The 23167-nt window shown below is 45.3% G+C and overlaps 2 protein-coding genes across 3 annotated transcripts; both read right to left on the bottom strand.

The window, feature by feature from the left end:
* Nucleotides 1-1491: 1491 nt before the first annotated feature.
* SRP72 (signal recognition particle 72) lies at nucleotides 1492-16215 on the bottom strand. Its single transcript, XM_061993567.1, has 19 exons — nucleotides 16060-16215; nucleotides 14744-14864; nucleotides 12920-13043; nucleotides 11970-12113; nucleotides 11130-11241; nucleotides 10008-10039; nucleotides 9256-9380; nucleotides 9114-9171; nucleotides 8796-8927; nucleotides 8257-8385; nucleotides 7690-7762; nucleotides 7101-7165; nucleotides 6052-6147; nucleotides 5491-5594; nucleotides 4800-4877; nucleotides 4013-4150; nucleotides 3735-3772; nucleotides 3291-3450; nucleotides 1492-1738 (listed from the first exon to the last, which is right to left on the bottom strand). The coding sequence occupies exons 1-19, from the start codon at nucleotides 16166-16168 to the stop codon at nucleotides 1564-1566; spliced, it is 2013 nt and encodes a 670-aa protein (XP_061849551.1). The 5' UTR covers nucleotides 16169-16215; the 3' UTR covers nucleotides 1492-1563.
* A 1149-nt stretch (nucleotides 16216-17364) lies between these two features.
* LEPROTL1 (leptin receptor overlapping transcript like 1) lies at nucleotides 17365-22906 on the bottom strand. Of its 2 annotated transcripts, XR_009818497.1 has the most exons (5): nucleotides 22820-22906; nucleotides 22279-22354; nucleotides 20813-20999; nucleotides 19442-19756; nucleotides 17365-17972 (listed from the first exon to the last, which is right to left on the bottom strand). XR_009818497.1 is itself a non-coding variant. In XM_061993701.1 (4 exons), the coding sequence occupies exons 1-4, from the start codon at nucleotides 22833-22835 to the stop codon at nucleotides 19640-19642; spliced, it is 396 nt and encodes a 131-aa protein (XP_061849685.1). In that variant the 5' UTR covers nucleotides 22836-22906; the 3' UTR covers nucleotides 17365-19639. The 2 variants fall into 2 exon arrangements, 1 of the variants encoding a protein (XP_061849685.1); XM_061993701.1 differs by having other exon boundaries at nucleotides 17365-19756.
* Between the last annotated feature and the right edge of the window lie 261 nt (nucleotides 22907-23167).

Here is a 23167-nt window from a genome sequence, read left to right as displayed (position 1 = left end):
GCTAAGAGGAGGCATAGCAGGTCATTTCAAACAATCCTTTCTATTCAGGACTCGTGGCAGAGTGACTTCCAGCCCTTCATAAAGCTGTTTTCTCTTTCCTGTTCTTTTTTCTCACTCAGAGAGCAACACACTTTTGTAATGGGTGATGGTCAAAATTGTTATTGTTGAGCAAATCGAGTGGGATTCAGTTGTGTTGTGCATGTTGTTGTGAGCAATGACTGTGTTTGTGTAAGTTTTATTATGTTTTGTGGAACCTTGTAATAGTAGTTAAGTGGTTAAGCCAACACCTGGTCAGCGCTGGGAAGGTGCAACAAAATAGCGAAACTTCAAAGGCAGGAACACCCAGCAACATTTTTCACCAATCTGGAGCTGGTAGATGAGCAAGGACGGTGCGTGGACACTGTCAGCTGACCAACCAGAGACCGATTCGTCGGAGTGTCCCAGCCCATGAAGGGGTGGGGGGAAACATATATAAGGACATATGAAAAGTTGCATGGTGTGCCGTGGCGGAACTGTTGCACTTCCCCAGGTCACCCAGCGCTGTTTGCCCTTTTATCGCTTGCTACAATTGGTTTAATAAAATTCTGTTTGGTTAAGAAAGCTTTAGAGGCTGATTCCTCTATAACACCTTCAAGCCCCTTCCAGATGCACCCTGTGAATAAAGGCTGGATTCTACTTAGTAGATTTTTGCTCCATTGAGGAGTCAGCAGGAGGACAAAGGGGCAACGGTTAATACACCACAGTAACATTTCTCTTGTTCCCTGCCTCTTCAGGCCTTTGCTTTAAACCCTTTCAGAGTCCTATAACCCTTTCAGAAGCCTTGGACAACTCTCCCTGAGGTGCTATTTCTACCCCTTGAAAGCCCACATATGGAAAAATTATTTTGTGACATTTGGAGCAAACCAGCACTTTCATGAGATGGTTCAGCTCTATCTCCCATCTGAGGAACCTGAGAAGAGCAATGCTTCTTCAATGCAGCCCACCACCACCACAAGCCACTTCAAGCTCAGTCTAGCGGGCTTGGCAAAACAAAAGGCAGCTGGCTTGCAGAAAAGGGGACACGGATTGAGCTGTCACACACATGGCCATGCTTTTTCCCAATGGCCTTGTCTTCCTCCATAATCTAGCCTGTATGTTGTTTTCCAAGACTTTTTGTGCCCATGCTCTTTGGTGGTCAGTAACTGCCTAGGATGAGACAGACACTATAATCACACAGTCAGATAAATCTGCTGGAGGCCTTAACTAACATATGCAGGAGAAGCTTAAAACTACATTTCGAGAAGATCTGAATTATTATTACTCATCTTTTAAATGTCTGGCAAGACAGATTTCTTCTTAGGGGCTGCATTCGAGTTTGATGGCAACACTTCAAGTCACAGCAGGGGAAAGGGTGAGGAAGGCACCTTGATGAACACACACATCATGGTGCCTTACACAGCTCATCTACCCCCAAAGCACCAGCAGGCAGAACAGAGATCCGGACACCAAGAGTCTTTCACCAGCACTTGCTTTTGACCTTTATTCTGCAACCTGATGAGGGAGGGAGGTTACACATCCTGCTTTTTACCACCCTCCTTTAGCCCCTTTTTTCTTCTTCTGCTGCTGTTTCTTCTTGGTGGCTGGGGCACCAGCAGGTTTTTGGTGCCTGGGAGGGATGACGTTACTTGCGGCTGATATGGCTGCAGCGCTGCCAGGTCGAGGGGAGGTAGGTGGGCTGCTGGCGGTCCTGCTGGCATCCCTGCAGGGAAGAGGAGAGAAAGAGATACCACGTGGGTTCACAACCACCTACAAGACTCAGCACTACTGCAGGAAGCTGACAGTGAAAAACAGCAGCCACTACATCAAGGCAGCATTATGTATGGGAGGGCCCTCATGCAAGGAGGTATTAGACAAGCTTCAACGCATAGAAGGGCTGATGGATCATGGGAACATGTCTCAAAGGACAGGCAATCACCTTTTAACTGATGTTCACTAGGCAGTGTAAGTCCTCAACAATGAAAGCAAGGCTCACTTTTGCACAGACAAGTGACAGCTCATGCAACACGTGAGGCGTTTTCAGGCCACCACACTCAGGCAGCACAAACCCAACATCCTTTCTCTCTTGTTAACCACAAAGGCATTTTTGCACCAGCTCTCCTTGCAAATGCTGCTCAAGCCAACAGTGCCACAAGAGGCTTCTTATGCTTCTGCTTTGAGACAGCTGTCAAAGAGAAACTATCAGACAGCACTGGCAATTCCCTGCATTGTTATTACTTTCTTCTCTCAGATGCGAGTAAGTCACTATGTCACTGCCAGGCCTCATACACAATGGTAAACCCCGATTCCAGCTCAAATGATCAGTGTCAGCTTAGAAGGAAATACAGCGTTTTCCCAAATCATGGCTCATGGTTCTCTAGCCACCAAAAGACTTTGTCCTGTTTTTTGCTGGGACAGAGTTAATTTTCTTCCTAGCAGGTGTTTGGCTTGGATTTAGTGTGAGAAAAATGTTGATAACAGAGTGATGTTTTAGTTGTCGCTAAGTAATGCTTATCCTAAGCAAAAGACTTTTCAGTTTCCCATGCTCTGCAAGGAGGGGCACAAGAAGCTGGGAGGGAGAGAGAGAGAGAGAGAGAGAGAGAGAGAGAGTGAGTGTCTGTGTGTGTCTGTCTGTCTCTGTGTGTCTGTCTCTGTGTGTCTGTCTCTGTGTGTCTGTCTCTGTGTGTCTGTCTCTGTGTGTCTGTCTCTGTGTGTCTGTCTCTGTGTGTCTGTCTCTGTGTCTGTGGTTTGTTTTTTTATTTCTCTCTTTTTGTTGCATTCCTTCTCATTATTATTATTTTTCTTATTCATATAATTTATTTCATTTTAGTTATTAAACTTTTCCTTTCACAAGTTTTACTTTTTTTCCCGTTTCTCGTCCCCATCCCACTGGGGGAGAGGAGTGAGCAGCTGTGTGTTGCTTAGTCGCTGTCTGAGGCTAAACCACAACAGATCTGAAAGCAAATAGCTTGAGAGAAAGCATGCAAAACTCATCTCATTGTTAAAGCTAAGAAAAGCACAGTGACAGGCTATGGGAAATTTATTTGCACTTTGGCACCTTCAAGCATGCCTATCACACAATTTTGACTTCCAGTGACCTACAGGGATCTTTGGGAAGAGTAGCTGCTGGAACGTTCAAGTAGCAAAGTCCAGTTTCATTTGTGATATCCCACAGTTAACACGGTGACAGAGCCACAGAAAAGCAGCACAAACCCAGCCCTCCCAGCTGCCCAGGAGTGATTCCCTACACCAGGCGCTGCAAAATGGGTACTTACAGTTCAGAGGAGCCAGCTGTGGTTGAACCCTGAGTCCCCTTGCCAACCTGATCCTTCTTCTTGCCCTTCTTCCGCCCACGATAGTAGGAGCGCTCTCGCATTGGAAGCCACCGTTCAGGATCGGGAGTTACCTTGGGGTCATAGTTCTTAGGCAGCTTTCCTGCAGAACATCCAGTGGCAGGAGATGAAATTGAGGACAACCCACTAGAGAGGCATCACCAAAAGGATTTGCATGGGATGGCAGTAGCCAGGAAACACAAAGAGCCCAGAAACCCACATAATCCTTTCAGGGTGTTGCACTCACTTCTGTGGAAAAATGCTCCACCCAAACAAGCTATCATGAAGACATGGGTTCACAGGGACCCAAATCCCAGCAAAAGACTCCTGCTATTTGAAGAATCTGGTGATGCTGTGCCATGTCAACAGCTAAGAAATACAACTTACCCTTCTTTTTTTTCTTCTTTTTCTTCACTTCCCCTTGTCTGAAAAGCAAGAAACAGCCACTGTGACACAGCAAACAAGTGAACTGAAATCTAGCTCTGGAAGAAGCTAAGCCATTCCCATCTCTCTCAAAACTTGGTCTGCTGCTACCTGAAGCTCCTTGCAGAACAGGCTCCCTTTCCACCAGCCTGCCTTCTACAGCAATGCCCCCACCACACCAGGTGTGGTTCTTGTGTAACCCCAAAGAGTAATGTCACCAGAGCTACAGCAGCCCATTTTACCCTTGCTCCTTCTGCTGGTTGTCTCCAGTGAGCTTCCCAGCTTTCTTCCGGACATACGTTGCTCCGTGGGAGTTCTCCAGTGCATCAACATCTACTTTCAGGGACATGGTGTCTGAGGAAGGCAAGTGTTTGCTAAGACTGCAAGGGAAGAGTTCAGGGATGCAAACCAACAAGCAAAAAGATAAATATCCAGGTTTGTCTCGACAGCAATGGACAACTTCAGCTTGAACAAATTCAGCCTGTTAGCAATGCAGACACCAGACAGGCCTAGGGACAAGCTCCCGCTCTTTTACCAGCTTCCTACACAAGCTGGCATGGGCTGCTAAATCGCCACCTGCCGTATTTTTCCCTTTCATATGAGGACAGAAGCAGGATCTTCCTCTAAAAGCTGCTCAGGATGGCAAAAGCAGTGTGTGAACCTTGTATTTTGGGTCAGGCAGAGCTTAGCCATATTTTATCACACACAGACCTGCATTAGTACTACAGGTTTAAGATTCCAACAGAAAAGATGAAAGAGCTCCTATTTTTTGTTCCACTTAGTCCTAAGCTATCAATTCTCAGAGAAGGAGGACACAGACAAAAGAGTCCTGGGATCCTGCAGTAATCAAACCGATTAGGGAAATAAAAGTACATCCAGACAACCTGACCTGGATATGCAGCTGTTCTGGAGATGTTTCTTGCCTTTCTTCAGGTGAGAGTGGGTCTGAACTCCCCACACAGATGAAATCCAAGAGGGAAAGGCTCAAATGCCTCTTTCTTTGCTCTGATACCACCATCAAAAGGATACACTTTAGCTTTTTCGGGGTCAACCAGCGAGTAGGCAGAGATGAGCTGTGCCAGAGTATGCACATCCTTTGGGTTTTGCCTTTGTAGAGGGAAAAAAAAAAAAAGGCTCAAGTTACCAAGGTACATACTCATCCCAAAGACTGGTGTCACCATGCAGTGCTTGCTGCTGCAGCATCACTGCTATCAGTGTGGACACGATCAGTCGGTCTGTCATCTCCCACACAGCACATCACCAAACATCACTGGTGTGGACAAAGGCAGCTGCAGACATCTCCACAGTATCACAACGCAGACAATGAAAGACAAAAATCCCTCAGGTCCCAGAAGCAAAGGCAAGTTAACAGTCCTCCACTAAAAACCCCATCAATTGCATAGTAAGAACTAAAATCTAGACATCCATGGTTTATAAAGCACTAGGAAAAAAAATTATACATCCCACTCCCCAAAGCAACCTTCACTGCACACAAGAGGCCCCTGGGACAAGTCAGCCAGGTTGTCACATGAACATCAGCTACAGATCTAATTCATTATCCCTGCTCCTGCTGAAATATGGCTTTGCACTGGAACCTCTGAGCAAAAGCAGCTCTGAAGGAGGGTTACCAGTTAACCAATGCTGCCAAACTCCCGTGGCACCAGATAAATCACATGGGTCTCTGAGTGGAGACCTCTTATTGAATAACCATTCAACTCACTTCCAGAGCTCCTCCAAGTCACTGATTGCTTCCTTCTTCCTCCCGTGTTTTAGTTTGAAGTTGGCAGCTTCCCTTATTAGTGACAAATGGACAGGAGACTTTGGCTGAAAGACATGGCAGTCAGAATTAGTTCCACATTATCACAGCATGGGGCCGAGCTCTAGCTGGCTTTAATGACCCTGAGACCTGGCCAGGGAGAACTGAGTTAACATCCTGCCATGCAGAAAGCAGGCTCCCTTTGCACTCTGGGATGGGAGGCAGGACTGCACGGGACAAGGCAGCTTGCTGCTCCCCAGTGCTTTTTAATCAGAGAGAAGGCTCAATTGCTGCATTTGGGCACCCATTGCCACTACTCTCCTAATCTGACAGGAGCTGCTGCTCCCCATTTGCAACACTTAAAATGATGAAACAGTGGTAAAACAAACACTCACAAAACAGGAGCTCACAGGTCTCAAAGCCCAAGTGGATGAGCTGCTGGGCCTGGGCATGAAAAGCTGAGTTGGACCAGCTAGAAAAGACCAGGACAAAACCTTGCATGTTATCTCCTCTGCTGTAACTTACCTGGAATTGCTGATACCACTGGATAGCCTGTGTGAAGACCTCGATTGCACTGTCAATGTCCTCTTCATGACTGTACATTGTCACCAACGCAGACACCTGAAAACGTTCAAGAGCAACTTAGAGTAGATCTTCACACAAGCTGTCTATAGCCAGACACTCAGCAGTTGAATAAGATTTCCTAAAAGCAGACTCCACATGAGCTTTCTGCTTGGTCCCTAAAAACCAGTCATGGTAACAGGCAGAATACCCAGGCAAGATCTTCCTTCCTGGGTCCCTCCCAAAGAAATGTCCCCACCAGTCTTTCTCGTGTAGTACAGGCTTACGACTGCATTCACAGAAAGAACCATCTTGTCTGCACTTTCTTTGCTTGTCACTGGACACAGTTTCATTAGAAATTTTTTCTTCCCTCCTTCTTTATCTCAAAAGCCATGAAAAAAATAAATCAGCATTGAAGAGACAATGACACAGTCCTCATCTGTTTGGCTACACCCCAGTCACAGCCAGAGATGACCAAGAGCAAGGAGCTGGTATTGCTGACTGCCTCCATAAACTACTTTGTTCATTCACACTTGCAAATGGAATTGACCTACAACTGTCAGACACTGCTCAAGATGCTTATGCTGTACACTGGAGCATTTTTAAGGTCATCAAGCTTTTCCAAATACCAGATGTGGACACATGTGCATGCTGTGGGGACCCGTTCCCCCTAATGCTTCTTGTCCTAAAGCTGCTTCAAAAGCTTCACATCAGTATGTACCAGGGAAACAGCTGCTCCAGCCATATTATGTAAGTAAATCAGGCAACACATAGGTCTAAGTGTTGATGACAGAGGGGGAACATAGGCAGAGTGCATCTCTGCTGACAGGCAGAATAATTCTATGGCAAACTTATAATCCCACCTTTGTCCAAGACACAGAAAACGAGCTCAAATTCCCTGCAGACACCCAGGTCAAGTGAGAATCACAGGGAAAAGGCAGCAGGCAGCATGCATTGTAAAGCTGTGCTACAACAGAAAAAACCTCATACAGTTCAGACTGAGTTTTGCTTACCATACCAGGCTTGTGCTGCAGTTCTTCTATGCTCCTCAGGATCATGCAGGCTTTGGTGACACTGCCTAGAAGAGACATAGGGAGGAATATGCTCCAAGTGGCACAGCAACACTTGATCCCACCTGCTATTGAACTTCCAGACAAAGGTAAACAATTTCCAAGAATGAAGCACAGGCCTCCAAGTGAAGCACCTTTCTGCCCCTGCCTCATCCTACAATGGTTCCAGAGTAAGGTTTTCAAGCAGGGTCTTCTCTTCCAGAAACAACTCTGCATTGCACAGCTGTATACAGGAATGGTAGCCCCACACTACTCCCAAGACACTCCTGCCCCAACAGATTCAGACCTACTTTTTACAAAAGTAGGGGGCATCTCTGTCAGGGATCGGTGCAGCCTGGACATTCAGACCTTAAGCTGTGAGAGTCACCTTGCCATAGCCATGTATATATATAACACCCAACTGAAAGCATATCTGCTCTGCACCCCTGTTACAATAGTGACTGCAGGAAAGATTGCCTTAAAGCCTGTTTTTTTCATCCCTTGAACCATTATCATGTACAGATACTTCCAGACAAAGGAGGACACCAGATACCTTGAGCAATTTTTAGCTGGGCCATCGTCAGCTTGATCTCAGCTGCATTGGCAGGGTGCTGATCTGCAAAGTCCTGAGAGTCAGAGGAAAGAACAAGTCAACATGTGTGTGGGTACCAGGCTGCTGCTCTGGTGAATCATATCTCACATGCAGCTACAGCAAGCTGGCAATAACCAAATTAAGCTTTCCAGCACATGCAGGCTTCAGAAGAGGAGAGCCCCGAAATGCGGCAGTGGTACATCACCCTCTCAGACTTCTATCTCAGACCACTCATCCTCTCTGAAAAGAAGGCTGTTGCAAACTGCCTGCAAACAGAGCAGTAGAGCCCACGGCTTGTCCTAAAAGCAGACTACTACATAGGCTAAGAGTCTAAAATTCTGAGGTGCAAGAGAATTATTTGCCTTTAAAGGCAGAACTGTTTAGCTGCATTAAATCTAAACAAAATAAGCACAGCCAATTAACCCTGGAAATTTAAAAGGCAAAGCAAGCTAAGGGAAACAGCATACAAGAACACAAAGCACATGTTTAAGTGGAGCTTGGCCATAGAAGTACTTTCTCTTAACCTACCTGCAGAAGCGCCACGGCCTTCGCATGCTGCTTCTCACGACAGAGCTGTGCTGCCTGAATGAGCACTGGGAGCAGGTGCTCAGGGCTCTGTGACTGCAGGCTTGCTGACAGCTTGCGGCACTGATCTGCCTGGGGAGTGGGAAGACAGAACACACTTTTCTCAACCTCTGCAGTCCCCTAACACAGAGACAACTGGTATATTAGCCCTAAGAAGACATACTAGTGAGAGCTTCCCTGAAATGGATATACAAAACCAAAAATAAGTCCTCTTAGTAGCACTTCAGATGCATCTAAGAACCCCAAACACCCCTTCTGTCCTCTAGCCAACTCCATACCATTCCTACCTACGGCAACACTCAAGTCACCACACAATTGGCTGTCTGCTCTATAAGATATGACGTGGTTTTGTCCTCCTTACTTACCTACCTAAACCAGGTGGTCCTATCTTCTGACCCAGGAAAGTTGCATATCCATTTTTGCCTAGTTAAACTCCTGTGTGGTAAATCTGTAGTTGCTTACTGCAGATCAGTTTCTCCTACCTGGTTAGTGTACATTGCCAGCAAAGCTTTGTTGAATTCAATCGCCTGGAGCTGTTTTTTGGAGAGTTTATGCTCAACACCTTCAGCATTGGTCAGCTTCACCTTTTTCTTTGAGTCAAAGACGTTTTGGTCCTGGGAGTGGAAAATCACATGTCATTACAAGACTTCACTACATTCTTTGAAGAAGAAAAGTCTTTGGGGACCTGCAATTTAACTACTGTTTAGGAAAAAGTCCTTCCTGCTTTTCTCCCCGTTCTCCACAGAAGTGGAAAAGCAGGCTGAGTAACCTTTGCTGCATTCAGTGTAGTAATTCTGTACCTTGTTAATTGTGATGATATTGTTTGCAATGACAGCAAGCAGTCCTACATCTGTTGGCCTGCAGATAAGAAAAGTAGAACGGATTCAACGGTGATCTCTCTACAGATGGAGGACTGAGCATTTGTTTTAGAAAAGCCCTTACTTCAACTTGATTATTTGATTGTAGAGCTGTAGAGCATCCTCTGTACGACCCTGGAGTTGCATGATATAAGCCATCTGACCATGAATAATGGCCAGTTCGGCCTCAATGTCTTCCTCTGTCACATCCTGAAAGAAAATCAAGCCAAAAATAAAGCAAGCTGCCATCTCACCGCTGTTCCCATGGCTTCAGTATTTGTCTGACAAATGTCCATGAGCTCTCCTGGGCAGTATTAGCAGCAAAGTATCCTAACCACTATAGGTGAAGGTTGTGGCCACAGTACAAATGCAAGTGTATCTGGGTTAAACCAGGAGAAAAGAAAGCTTCATCTGCTCTTGCAAGAATCTGAAGATACTCTTAACTTGTGCACTGAATCTGCCTCTCTGCCTGGAGCAATGAGAGTAATTGAACGTTTCCTGTGTTTCCAAACCCTCACTCAGCAGGGTTCATCCATAGCAAGGGTGAGTCACAAGGATGTCTCAGATAACCTGTACCCACCCTGACCACACCAGCACAGGCAACTGTGCAAGGAGCACAGCAGTAAAGTCTGCAGCGTTAGCTGCACTTCTGCAGCATCCACATTTGCTGCCCCCGCCTCAGAAGTGGGTACCAGCAGCAGTGGCAAGCATCGCTGGGTAATCCTGCGGAGCAGCTGTGGCTATCATCTCCTGGCTACCTGCAGGACTCTCTACAACCACATCCACCTTCATGCTGGTGCAAAGCAAATGCTTTTCAAAACAACATCAAGAACTTACGGAGTCTTCTGACAGCGACTGGCGACACAGCTCTGGAAGGAAAAACAGAACGCTTTAGGGGAAAAAAAACAACCAAAACACAACAGCCTAGATGCATGAGGGAACATACATTTTTTTCATGTGTCCCTGAAATTTTTGCAGCATTACAAGGGTGCACCCAACTACAAGTCTGACAATGGATGGGACTGAGCATAAGGGAGAAAACTAAAGAATGCAGAGGACACACTGAATGTCCCAGAGTTGCCTTCTGAGAGCAGAGTCACTGTTTTTTTTTCCTCTCAAGCAAATTTCTTTAAACCTAGCTCCTGGTCTTTTCCATAGGGATCACTGGGCTGCAACTGCTGGTCATCTTGGGAGTTAAGTGCTACAAGTCTGCATTGAGATTACACCAACCCTTATGGCTGTACACGTACCAGTCGCTTCTTAATTCATATACATCACCAGAACATCACTTGTTTTGCTCTCCAAAGGACTAGTATCACCGATCACAGGCCTAAATTACACATTTAATAAGTCAGTTGTATGTGAGAGCTGTTATTCTATCCTCGAAATCGGAACAGAGCTGACCTATTTATCTGCAAGAGCAATTAGATCAGAATGAAACTAATTCTCTCTAATTCTCTCCCCAATCTTTTTTTTTTTTAAAGCACACACCCCTTCCACCTCATACAAAAAACCCTCCTTTATTGGTTTATACTAATTTCGTACCTCATTCAGACCATGAATTCTTTTTAATTTTTATAGCTCATGGGTTTTTATATATACATATAGTAACAAAACCAGGAGTTAGAATAGATGACACATCTTAGGCTCACGAGAAAAGGTGACACTCGTGTCTACCTTGTGCTTCAAAAAACTGCTCAAAGGCACTGAACACCAAGCAGGGGGCCGTAAGAGAGATAGGAAATGGTGCAAGCCACATGGCTACAGAAGAGAGATGTAGAGGAAGACTTCTAAAAAACAGCAGATCTGTCAGGACCATCTGCAAATTTACAACAAATCCTGATGATGGTCAGTTTTTAAATTTTCAAAACCTCTTTCTCCCTGCTTAACTGAGTCTATAGAGAGCAAGTAACTACACCTATCACACAAAGCTTCCCTCTCACCTCACCATGTTTTTACCTTCTGCTTTCTGTAGTTTTTTCATTGCTTCATTCAACTTTCCTTGTCCAATCAATGCACATGCACTGTTATAACACAGCTCGTAGGTAGCTTCTCGAAGGCCCAAATCCTCCTAGAGTGAAAAGCAAATGGAACACTGAATAAATGTCAACTGATCTACACAGATTTGACAGGCGTTGGACACAGACTATAGTTTTCATGTACATTCAAACTATTCCTTGCAAAAGAAATTGAGGCAATTTTGAAAGGGCACACACCTAGCAAATAAGTTATACAGCAAAGGATCTTCACCAACACTGCACAAAGTTGAAGGCCACTAATAAGGCAGCAATGAAACTTCAGACTGAGTTTCAAGACTATTTAGGCTGCTGAAAGAAGGAAGGCAAGAACCACTGCTCTAGATAACAAGGTGGATCCACGGCACTGAATGGAGAGCTAAGCATGCCGTGCACACCTCCGAAGACAAAGACTTCTGAAAAAATTACCATCTACATAGTCCATTACAAAAATATTTCCAAGTGTGGCTGGGTGATCCACACAGTTAAGCTTTACCCTAGGCAAGAGATAGAGGAAACTGCTAGTCACCACAGGTGATCTGCCTAAAGCAGGCTCAAAGAGATGTACCTCCTGCTCTGCTGTGACATCTAGTGATATGAGTCTCCTAGAGGTGAAGTATAACTCATGAACAATTAGAGTGTTTAATCCTCCAAGATCACTAGGTGATCTTCAGTACACTCAGAAGTCACGAAGAGATGGGAATTTCTATCCCGTTAAATATCCTATGATTCTATATTCTTCATTCCTTGTCTCCCACTTTTACACACACACACACACACTTACCGGCATCACCTTCTCCCATGTGCTTTGTGCTGCCACAACAGCAGAGAGGTTGGTTTTCCTCTCTTCCTCATACTCATCCTGGGAGTTACGAATTAGATCCCTGTATGCAGCCAGACAATCATCGTAACGCTCCAACCTGTACAACTGAGAAGGGGAAGGGATTAGCCTCCAGAATAGGATTTCCTGGGGTATACTAGTAACTACAGACTCCTTCCTCTCTCTCTCACCATGGACTGGTAGCAGCAGAGCATCATGTGTTTTAAGATCAATATTACTAATAGTTGCATCTACCTTTAAATGCAAACTCTCTATGTTATATTTGTAAGGACTCAAGCAACAACATCAGACACTTGCACATAAAAGGCATAGTTCTTGTCTGCTCCTTTAAAAGCAGTAGTTTACACAGCTTTGTCCTGTTAAAGAAGCATTGTGCCAGATTAGATCACCTCTCTGTGAGAGAGGTTAAATGAATGGTCTTCATGTAGCCGAGGGAAGACAGATAATTCTTCACTAAACTGTTCTAACCAATGAGAGAGAAACGAAAGAAGAAATGCAACTTCTTTTCTGATTCACTTCTAACACCTGAGATGTCAGGTCCTGCAAATAATTTCTGTGCAGGCATCTAATGCAAGCAGATGCCTCAACCACAAACAAATTTCATCATCTCTATTCCATTCTCCATCCTCTCAACCAGATGGCTATTATCAGGTCAGACCCAGGACAGGAGTCATTACAAATGTATTGCTTTAAGTCAGTGACAGTAAGATGATGACTCTGCCTCCAGCAACAAGTGACTGAAGCTCCACAGAAGTCAGAGCACTTGGGAACTGTACTACTCCTTACCTTCAAGACAGAGAGGTAAATTCTGTCCCCGTACTTGCCTCACATAAGAGGGGGGACAAAGCACCCAGCATACGAAACTCTCACCAGGAAGAAAAGCTTGTAATTACCACTTGTCCATAAAGCTCCTTCAGTTTGTCTGTCTGCTGACTGGCACTCTGAATGGTCTTGAGAGCATTTTCAATACGATTCAACCTGTATTCACAGTAGGCCTTCTCAAAGGCAATAATGTCACTGCAAGGACAAGACAAAGGTACTGAAGTCCTCATTCAGCAGCATTCACCCATCTGAACATGCTTGTTTAAGCAGCCCTAATTAGTCACAGGCTGCTACATTCCCAAAAACCCAAACAGCAGAGGTGAGCATACAATTCCAGATTACTGAATTATGTATCTGTCAAGTGCTGAATATATCTGAAATCTCCTTTGTGTTTAGCAACCTATAAGAAGAGGTTCCTTTCTTCTAATGTTTCTAGACACATGGCATTTCAAATCCACTCCCCTCCCCCTGCCTCCTACTTATTGTGCAAATCAAATGTTTAAAAGTAAAGCAATAAATATCAAACCTCATTACGTGACACCTTCTTAAGAAGAAGGCATATCATGATCGGTACTGCAAACTTCCAAAGACAATTGACTCACAAAGAGAGAAAGGGAACAACATAAAAAGTGCCTCTACAAGTCAGATACTAAGCCAACAGTAACCTATTTTGAAATATCAGCGCAGTAGAAGTGCAGCAAAGGGGTTTGCTGATACTAAAATAAAATCAGCTTCCAAGCAAGTTCACATTAGCAGGGAAGCCTTATTAAACAAGCTGAGCCTTGAACGCTATGTTCTACCTATCCCCTGAGTTACCACTCAAGCAAAAGGAAAACTAATCAGCAATTCCTTTAGTTCATTACTAGTGGCATTTGACACCAGCTATTTCTCTATCTAAAACGGTCTCAGTCTAGCAGGGTATTAGAGGAGTCTGAGCACAAATGAATGGCATTAAGAATTAAAGCAAAGCAGCAGGTCAGCCTTGGCGCAGGACAGGACAACTTCAGGGCAGAGTAAGAACAACCCCTTTCCCTGCTCTGTGGGATACAGAGACAGACACAGAGTACAGCCAAGCTACAGAAATTAGGGAAAATTCTGAGTCCAGTCGATTTTAGAGAAATTACTCCTCCTCACCATATACTAAAAAAAAAACAGCTAAAAAACTTAAATTCCTTCCATCCCAGAAAAGAAGGAATTTGTGAATAAGGCTAATCATTTCTTCCAACCGTGAGGATATGCTTCATCACACTGATATCACACCACACTTTCCGGTTAAGTTCATTAACAAGAGTGTTATTTTGTCTGAAACACAGGAACTTGCCTGTGAGGAAATTCTCAGGTAGCAATTTTCATCCTAGTCATTGCACAAAGAGCATCTTTATCAAGAAGAAAAGTAGAATCTGCTTAATGACACAAATAGGAATCCTGACTCAAACACAAACTTACTCCAAGGTCCTGCTTGTACCACCCCAAAAGCTGAAGCAGTATCTTCAGGCTGGCAAACAAAAGGACCCCAAGGAGCAGCACAATGAGAAAGCCAAGCAAAGCTAACAGCTTACTGCATGGGCAAAGGTTTCTCCCTCCTCTCTTCACTCCTCATGAGATCTGACCTCTTCCTCAACCATGCCAGTGAGCAGAATCAGCTCGTGAAGGTGTCTGAAAACTACACTATGGACAATCCCTCCAAAAGTAACAGTAAGATGTTAGACTGTCTCAAAATCATCCACACCACACCTCTCACACCCAGAATAAATCGGTGTTTCACAGAGAAGCCCAGTCCCAATGGTCCTGAGGACCTCCTGCTCCTTATTTTGCTGCCTACTGGTCCTCTCCACTAAAGCTTCTCAAGGACTTGCAGCTTCATATTTTGTAGAGTATAGCAAGACACAACTCACCTGGTTAACACTTTAGTGTGGGTGTTGATTACACCAAGGGCTTCCTTGAAATTCCCATTCTGGATAAGACACACTACTTTACACTGAAGTGCAGTCACATCGTCTTTGTTGATCTGCAGTACTGAAAGGGAAAATAGTTTCAATGCAATGATATAACTCATTATCAAACACACTGAGGCTCTGTAAAATCCGTATGTTGCAAAAACCCATCATAAAGAGCAGTCATGTCAAATTAAAAGTATCCTAGTATAGCTTGCTTCAGCTCAGACTATGAAACAAATCCTGTCAGGATAAAAGAATCTAGTATAAATACTGAACTTACCCAAAGGAAGTGCAGTACTAACATTCCTGCAACAGAGCTGCACCAAAGGAACTGTACAGAACTTGACAAACCTTTCATGGTCATTTCACTTCCAGGCAGACAACACAGTGCCAAAACCTGAGTGCCATGTAAAGCGTATACAGGAAGAGCATCTGATATAGGAGAACATTTTGGCTCTAGACAGAGAGTCACTTTATATACCAATACTTCCTACCAGTAGAAGGCAATGACAGAGAACCAGGAGAGAGAAATAAGTTTTGGTATTTGATTTTTTCACGTGATCCCAAGCTGGGATAGGAGATGAGTCCCTACTCCCTACAAAAAACAATGGGAGGACTTTTAGCTGCAAGATGCCTTATATTGCAATCCCATTGTGGATGCCGAACTATCAAAACAACCCATCTCAATGTGGACTCTCACCCCCAAGCGAGTTATCACTCCCAAGGCTGTTAGCCCATATGCACAACACTCCGGCAGTTCCCAAGGGGAAAAGCTCTCTTTCCTTCCACGACCAAAACTGAAGGAAACCCCACGAGTAACTCCGAAAGCCTGTCCCGCTGCAAGGGCTACGCCACACGAGAGAAGCACCCGATGGTAGCGGCACAGGAGCGGGGCGTAGGTGGCTGCCCCGCACAGCTCCGCTTTTGCCCCTCTCCTCGGCCTTAGCACAGGAAACCCTCCAGAAGCGTTCCGGAGCGCCGCTGGGGTCCCCTTGCCCACCGCCGGGGCCCGGCGCGCAGCCGAGTGACGGAAACCGCCCCTTTCCCCCTCGCAGCCATGCCCTGGCCGCGGCGGCCCTGCGCAAGGCCAAGCCCGTCCGAGCAGAGACCGTGGGGACAGGCGCCGGCATGGAGAGATATGAGGCGGGAGAGAGGGACACGGCCGCCGAGAACGGCCTCGCTCCCGGCCCGCACGCTGCCTTTCGGCAGGGCAAGGCACGGCCCCAGCGCCGGCATGGCGGCGGCAGGAGGGAGGCACTCACTCACTCACTCACTCTTGTTAACGGACTTGAGCGCACGGGCGAAGTCGCCGTTCTGGCCGCAGCGGTTCACCTCGCTCCACAGCGCCGCCGCCGCCCCCGCGCCGCCCGCCGCCGCCGCCATCTTGGAACGGGGAGGAGAAACGCGTCGTGGGGTAGAGAGCGGCGGCGGCCCCGGAAGCGGAAAGGCCGCGCGCTCCGGCCGCCACGTCGCACAGCCCCCGGCGGAGCCCCGCCCCCGGCCGGCCCCTGCGCCACAGGTGACCCGCAACGCGCATACGCACCGGGCCCCGGCCCCGCGCCGCTCCCGTCCCACGCCTCCCGGCCCCGCACACCGACATTGCCCGGCCTGAGAGCCGGCGCTGCGGCTGAGCTGATGCACAGTCCTTTTCTTCACGGCCCTCAAACTTTTTACTCTTACCCGGCACTGCGAGTTTAGTTCAGTTTCAGGTGTTCCACGTTGGTGATTGCCAAATGCCAAACTCGGCTTCCCTTCTAATGTTTGAAAGTAAGAACTTGGGGGTTTTCGTTAACGCTTTAACCAATTTTTTATTCTGCCCTTTCGGAATAAACTAAAAAACCAAACCGAAAAATTCAACAGTGAAGAGGTGTGAGAAACACTATGGGGGTGACAGAGCACTGCAACAGGCTGCCCAGATGAGTTTTCAAGTCGCCTTCTCTCGAGACATTCAAACCCAACCTGAACGAGTTCCTGTGTGACCTACTCGAGGTGGTCCTGCTCTGGCAGAGGGTTGGACTAGATGATCTTTCAAGGTTCCTTCCAACCCTTAAGATTCTGTGATTCAGACTCTGTGAGGGGGAGGGAAGGGGACAACTGCCTCCAACCAAAAAGGTTTTTTCACCAGTTCCCATTACTTTTTTCTGCTAAAAGACTGCCATCAAGCATCACTTTTCAAATTTCAGCAATGTCATGTATGATCACAAATATTACAAAGACTGAGGTTTGGGGTTTTTTTAAATGATAAATATGTCAGAAGGAGAAGGTGGCTATAGTTTTGTATAATACCACCAACATATCAGAGTTCAAACACAAACTGAAGATAGATGGTAGATGTGAGATATGACCAGGAAAGGCAGCCCAGTGCAACTTGTGCAGCATTGGACAACTGAGCTGCTTGTATTTATAGAGTACCCCACAGCAAGTGACACAAACACTCCTTTGAAGAAGCAATCTGATGACATCTCTTCAACAGGAATGACAACCACGTGAAAGAAAGAGGGTGGGGGGGAAAGCAATTAATACTTTAAACAAAACACTCTTTTATTAGAGTATTTTTGATTAAACATACAGAACTCAGATTGCTATTTAAAATTTTTATTGTTCAAAGTTTTTCCCTCTAGAAGGCTGGTAACACTATCTCAGTGCATATCATATGGAAGGATCATACCTCTCAAGTGTCTAGCTCATAAATCAGAGCGATACTGCATGTACTTGGTGTGCAAGCAAAAGAAGGTAACACTGTAACGATATTAGCACACAACAACTGCACTGCCAATGCACACACAGTCAGCTCTATGGCCAGTGTGCCGGAGAGTAGCATCACATGGAGAAGTAGGCTCAGCAGCACAGGAATGAAGAAGAAAATACATTTCCGGATCACAAAAAAAAGGAGTTGGTAACAGATTCAGAAAATTTGTGCAAGTCCTAAGCGTTCACCCTTCCAAAGACTGCAAATTACTGCAAATCTAGCCATTGGTTTGGAAGATTTTCTGAAGCATCTGTTGTGCTGGAGGAAGGGATGCAGAAGTCTCACTGAAAAAGGTGATGAAACGAGTGATTCTGCAGCCCTTACGTACCTCCGGACATCTCCATCGCAGGCAATCTGTCGAAGCATTCTACCTCTGGCTGGAAGAGCATCTGCTACAGATTGGCTTCTGCGCTGGAGTCTTGGCATCTATTCGTTCCTCTGCCAGCACAGATAAAAATCAAGCTCTTATTTTATACACGGGATGACATTAACAAAGCAGTGCATGTAGGTAGCTACGCCCTTGCTGCCCCTACCTGCTGGTATCACATCATGCAAGTACCTACCATTAGTATCAGACTTCAAATATTCAAGCTTTATACTTTTACATCTGCACACAAGTACTCCAGCTAAGACCTACAGTTCCGTGCCCTTTTGTACTGCTCCACCGTTAAGCAAATGATAAGCATTTGTCAGCTTTTAATTATGCACAGTAAGCTTCTCAGACATGTTTTCAGAGAACTGAACAAAAACATAGTTTAGAAGTATGCTTGGTCAAGCTTATCACCGCCTATAGTACAATCAAACCTGACTAACTCATCAAATATTTTGTGATGGAATGTGTAATGGCATCTTTCTTTAAATGAGAAACCCAGACAATTGAGAGGTATGCAGAAAACTTGTCAAATATTTGAAGCTACATGTGCAATCTTACAGAATACAAGCTACAGTTACAGACACAACATTAAATCTTAATAACTGATAGTGCATAAGAACTTAAAAAGTCAGTGAAATCAGTTTAGCCAGTGACTTCCCAAAAAGTCGTGCCTGAACTAAATTGCGTGAAGGGGAAAAATACCCAAAAGTAATTCTTAGGCAAGTTTAACACAAAGTTTTAATCTACGTTTGAAAAGCTGTTTTATTATATATATGTATATTATGTATAAAATAAATTAAAAAGGGGAAGGAGGAAATAGCTTTGTATATGCTTCAAATGAACACAGACTCGTAGTTCCATAATGAACACTTTACCACCTTTGTGGTAAAAAGTTGACTAAAAGTTCAAAAGCATATAATATTTATAAATAGAAAGACTTAAAAAGATACTTTTTTTAAAATGGAATTTAAACATCATTTTCCCTTCCCCTACAATACACTTTAGCTTTGTATGTCATAGCATCAACACATTTACAGAGTATTTGAATGTCACATCCACACAAGAACTGGTAACAGAGCAGGTCGAAGTGCTAGCGGTGTTAAAATTTAGGACTTCTCCCAAATAACTCTACCTGCTCCTCAGCCTTCTCATGAAATGAAGGCTATCAACATTCATCACCCAGTCTGAGGTATGGGCAGAAGAAAAATCTGCAACTGGTACTCCCTGCCTTGCCTCTGCTAAAATATAGCAACAATCAACAATCTGGTAAGTGACAATGGTGGTGTACAATCCCTTACCTCCGTTCAGCCTGTATATAAGTTAATCACTATACAAAAAAAAGTTACTTTGAAACACAGTATTAATGTTTAACTTAAAGAAAAAAAACACAATGAACAAAATGAAACAAAAAAATTAACAACTTTAAATCTTCTTTGAAACCGTGTTTAAATGTTCTTGTTCCAGATTTAAAGTTTCACATAAACACCAGACAAAGGATGACAATTTTAAACCAAGAGAGCACCTAAATACATACCATAGGTAAAAATGAAATCAATCACTTCTCCAATTCATAAAAACATAGAAACCCTGTCAGCAACAGCAGTACACTCAGAACGAACAAGGTGAAAAGGAGCATCTAGCATACTCAAGAGGCTTGCTATGCTACTTCTCTTTATTGCCCATTCTCTCATTTGTATGGATGGCCACTGCATGAGAAGATGCCTGTGATAGTTCACCACTGCTGCCAGCTGAAGTCGTCATTGCTGCCAAAGACCAGGAAAAATCCTAGGATCGTGGCAAAGATGACTGTATTCCCCGTAAGAACAAGTGCACACGCACCCCAGTAAATCTGTGAACAAGGGGAATTTAGTTAGACATGTTTTGAACCGAACACTGACAAGACAAAAGGTAATGTCTTAAAGTCACATTCTAGACAAAGTTCAGCAATTGATCCATGATGCAAGAAGGTGCTATCTTGTTATTTGTGGTTACAATTTGGGTTTACACCCTCCCCCTTCCAATATCAACCAATACACAGTTAGCCAAGCAGTACTGCACGTTTCTTCTGGCCACATTCAAAGTGCTGGCTCACAGGCACAGCTGTTTTGCTGTAACACACAAAAACAGTAAAGTAAGGCTAGGCAACAACATCAAGAACACCTGCAGTGCAGCTATACTTGGTAACCACAATATGAAACCCTTTTAAAATAACATTTAAGGATGCAGGACTTCAAAATGCCATCAGATATTCCAGTAACAAAAATGAGGTGAATGTTTTACAAGGACAATAAGTGGATTAGTCAAGGGCTGTGAGGCATCCAAAGTCACCATCTTGAAGCTCTTCTTGCCTCAAGAGATTTTAGGAAAGTACACTCCACACTTTTTGACTCAGTAGTGCTCTCTGTTTGTTTGTTGACACAAACAAGGTCACTCTAAAGTATTTTGGTGAAAAGTCATACACTAGGAAAGATGTAATGACAACTATGAAATAATACCATGTATCATTTACAGTGAGTGCACAAATGTATTGTGTATTCATGTTTCTTTAGCCCAACTATTCCACAAATTTCCCTCCAAACATTCCATACAATTTGACCACTAAGACCATACTTGACCACTAAGTCAAGTGGTCATCCACTTCACTTTCTTTACATTGCATATTGGCTGTTAGGCTTTATTCCACCAGCAGGTGAAGCAATTGGAAATTGGAACATTCTGCCATGCTTCCTTTTCTAATGCTAGTTTTTCTCACCAAAAGAACTCTTACTCCATTTCCACTGCAAGCGTCTTAAGTACATATTTGTAAGAGTTGTTTAGTGCATGAGAGCTTTACCTTCAGTAAAAAAGCATAAAGAACAAGATTTTCTAGGGGGAAAAAAAAGTCATAGATGGAAACATTACTAACCAGTTCTGCTCTCGCAAACACTATTGGTAGCCCAAATGCTGAGACAACAATGCCTGTTGTAAGAAATATTGCTAGCTCCTTGCAGGCATTACTTGCAGCATCTGTGTCATCTACTAATCTTCTTGCTATGCAGTACGGGATAGGAGAAAGGATGTAAAAAAACAGAACAAACAGTGGCCAGTACTGGCTGAAAAATAAAGGAGAAGAAAAGTTAAAAGTTAACTTGATTTACTTCTTCTTCCTAAAAATCAATGCAATGCATTTTCCCCATCCAGCATCCACATTCGCGAAAGACAGACACAAACCCAGAGAAAGCAAATCCTTCACTCTGGAATAAGCTGACATTAATCCAACACAGTACGTTCGTGAGCGGCTTCAGCTGAGCAGCTTCAGCTGACCTCCATGGCGGCAGCAGCAGCAGTGAGCTCAACAACAGGATATTCACAAAGCAACGTTTCCCTAAGCAAGCCTAAATGTAACACCGCCTCACAAGACGAGGGTATCTCATAAGTTTAAACTGTAAGCTTCAGAAGTGCAGAGGTACCTTTGTAGAGCCCTCACCTCATTTTGCCCAGAAGCACATATACAGAACAGAGTATTTTTCTCAGCCAATGGGGCATCAAGACTTTAGTTTTTTTAAATCTAAAGGCAACCACGAAAAACCTACACAAATTGCACCACTGTACTTGGTAACATTTTCTTTTATTCCTTGCAGCTCACCAGATTGGATTTTCCAGGCACACCAGTGTAGCTGCTCATTGCTTCAATAGAACAGTATCGAACTGTTTGAAGAGTGACAGCCTAAGGATTTCCATCCTAAGGGGTTTTGTCACCAGCCCTTTTCAACAAAAGGAAGCTAGTCATATATGTAAAGAACTGCAATTCACAATCACCACAGGACTATTAACAAGATATTTTACATTAAATAGTTCGATTTAAAGATTTTCTGTAAAGTCAGCATTCACTTGCAAAGGGCCAAAGCCCTAAGTCTAACTTCCTGAACTTTTAGTCTACTACTTTGTATCTCCTGGAAATCAAGAGACAGGAATGGATAGACTGAAAGTAGAGATAGCTGACTCAATCATCCCAGCATGGTACACAGCCGAGGGTCTGTCTGATAGCCCAGCTACTGCTGTGCAAATTGATTCCCTGATAACGCACACTTGCTATCCACGTGGGGAGATGCTAGCTGCTCATCTGCTTATCTGTCACAGAACGACAGTATCAGAGACTGTTTGGACAGTTAAACATCCTGCAGACTGGCATAGTAATGAAACTTTTGTTGCCTTCACTTGTATGATGAATTTTCCAACCTGAACTTTTAAAGTAAAAAAAAAAAACCAATCCATCCAAGTCCAAAAATCCCTCCTACACACAGAGGACTTATCAGTCCACAGTTATGAAAGCCAAACTATGCTGACGCTATAGATACTCAAAAGTATGTGAATAAAGAAAGTGCACGTTACTTGTACTGGGGAAGGGCACATCCAAGCATCAAGAACATTAGTCCGACTGCTCCCCCAAAGGACAGGCTGATCAAGGCTACAACAAGAACACAAATCGGTAACGGATGAAAGGTTCAATACACCGCATAAAACACCGACCACAAGTTTCCGATAACGCGGAAGCCGGTGGCGCTCCACTCGGCCGAAGCAGCGCTCCCGCGGCGCCCCGGCCGCGGGGCTGGCAAGGCGGGCAAGCTCAGCGAGGAAACCCAGCTCCTCCCCCGAAGCAGAGGGCGGCGCGGGGTAGCCCCGGACGCCCGGCAGAGCGGCGGCCACCGGCTCCCGTTTCCCCTCTCTCGCCCTCAGAGTGCCATGGAATCCTCTGCCCCTCGTGCCTGTGAGAACCCGCCGGGCCTGTCACAGCGGTGCGGCCGCCTCGGCGGAGGCCTCAGGACCGCCCTCCCGACCCGGACCGCCTCAGGGCCTCCGGCGGGCTGCAGGACGCGCGATATCCCCGCCGCTGCCGGACAACCACCACGGCCCGCCACACCACACCGCGCACCTTTGATGCCGGCCATGGCACCGCCCGTCCCGCAAGCCGCACAGCCAGAGGCGCGCGCGACGGGAAGCGGAACTGGTGCGGCCCGCAGCCACTTCCGGGAGCGGAGTGCGCAAGCGCAGGAAGCGCCCCGCCCACTCGCCCCGCTCTCTACGGACACATGAGGCACGCCAGCGTGCCGGCCCCGCCCCCCGCCGAAGCGCGGGAAACTGCCGCGCCGCCGTTCGAAGCCGCGGGCACATCTGCCGCACCCTTCGCCGCCCATTGGCCCCGACGCCTGCGGGGGCGGGGCTTCAGGCAGACCCGCACTGCGCATGCTTGTCTTTAGGTGCCGCCTTTTCCGGTAGGATC

The sequence above is a fragment of the Colius striatus genome, chromosome 3 (genome assembly GCF_028858725.1).
Source record: "Colius striatus isolate bColStr4 chromosome 3, bColStr4.1.hap1, whole genome shotgun sequence".
Taxonomy (NCBI): domain Eukaryota; kingdom Metazoa; phylum Chordata; class Aves; order Coliiformes; family Coliidae; genus Colius; species Colius striatus.
The sequence above is the reverse complement of the archived record's forward strand: the minus strand, read 5'-3'. Positions and strand labels throughout refer to the sequence as shown.

Excerpts from the sequence above, each read along its gene's own strand:
- LEPROTL1 (XM_061993701.1), bottom strand. Across the intron at positions 21,000-22,278 it reads TGTGCCCTTCCCCAGTACAA|CCAGTACTGGCCACTGTTTG; the intron begins GTAACGTGCACT and ends TTTATTTTTCAG. Across the intron at positions 19,757-20,812 it reads TGTTTGCGAGAGCAGAACTG|ATTTACTGGGGTGCGTGTGC; the intron begins GTTAGTAATGTT and ends CCTTGTTCACAG.
- SRP72 (XM_061993567.1), bottom strand. The coding sequence starts at position 16,168 with ATGGCGGCGGCGGCGGGCGGCGCGGGGGCGGCGGCGGCGCTGTGGAGC. Across the intron at positions 7,763-8,256 it reads AGGCCGTGGCGCTTCTGCAG|GACTTTGCAGATCAGCACCC; the intron begins GTAGGTTAAGAG and ends TCTGACTCTCAG. Across the intron at positions 3,451-3,734 it reads AAAGAAGAAAAAAAAGAAGG|GAAAGCTGCCTAAGAACTAT; the intron begins GTAAGTTGTATT and ends GATGTTCTGCAG.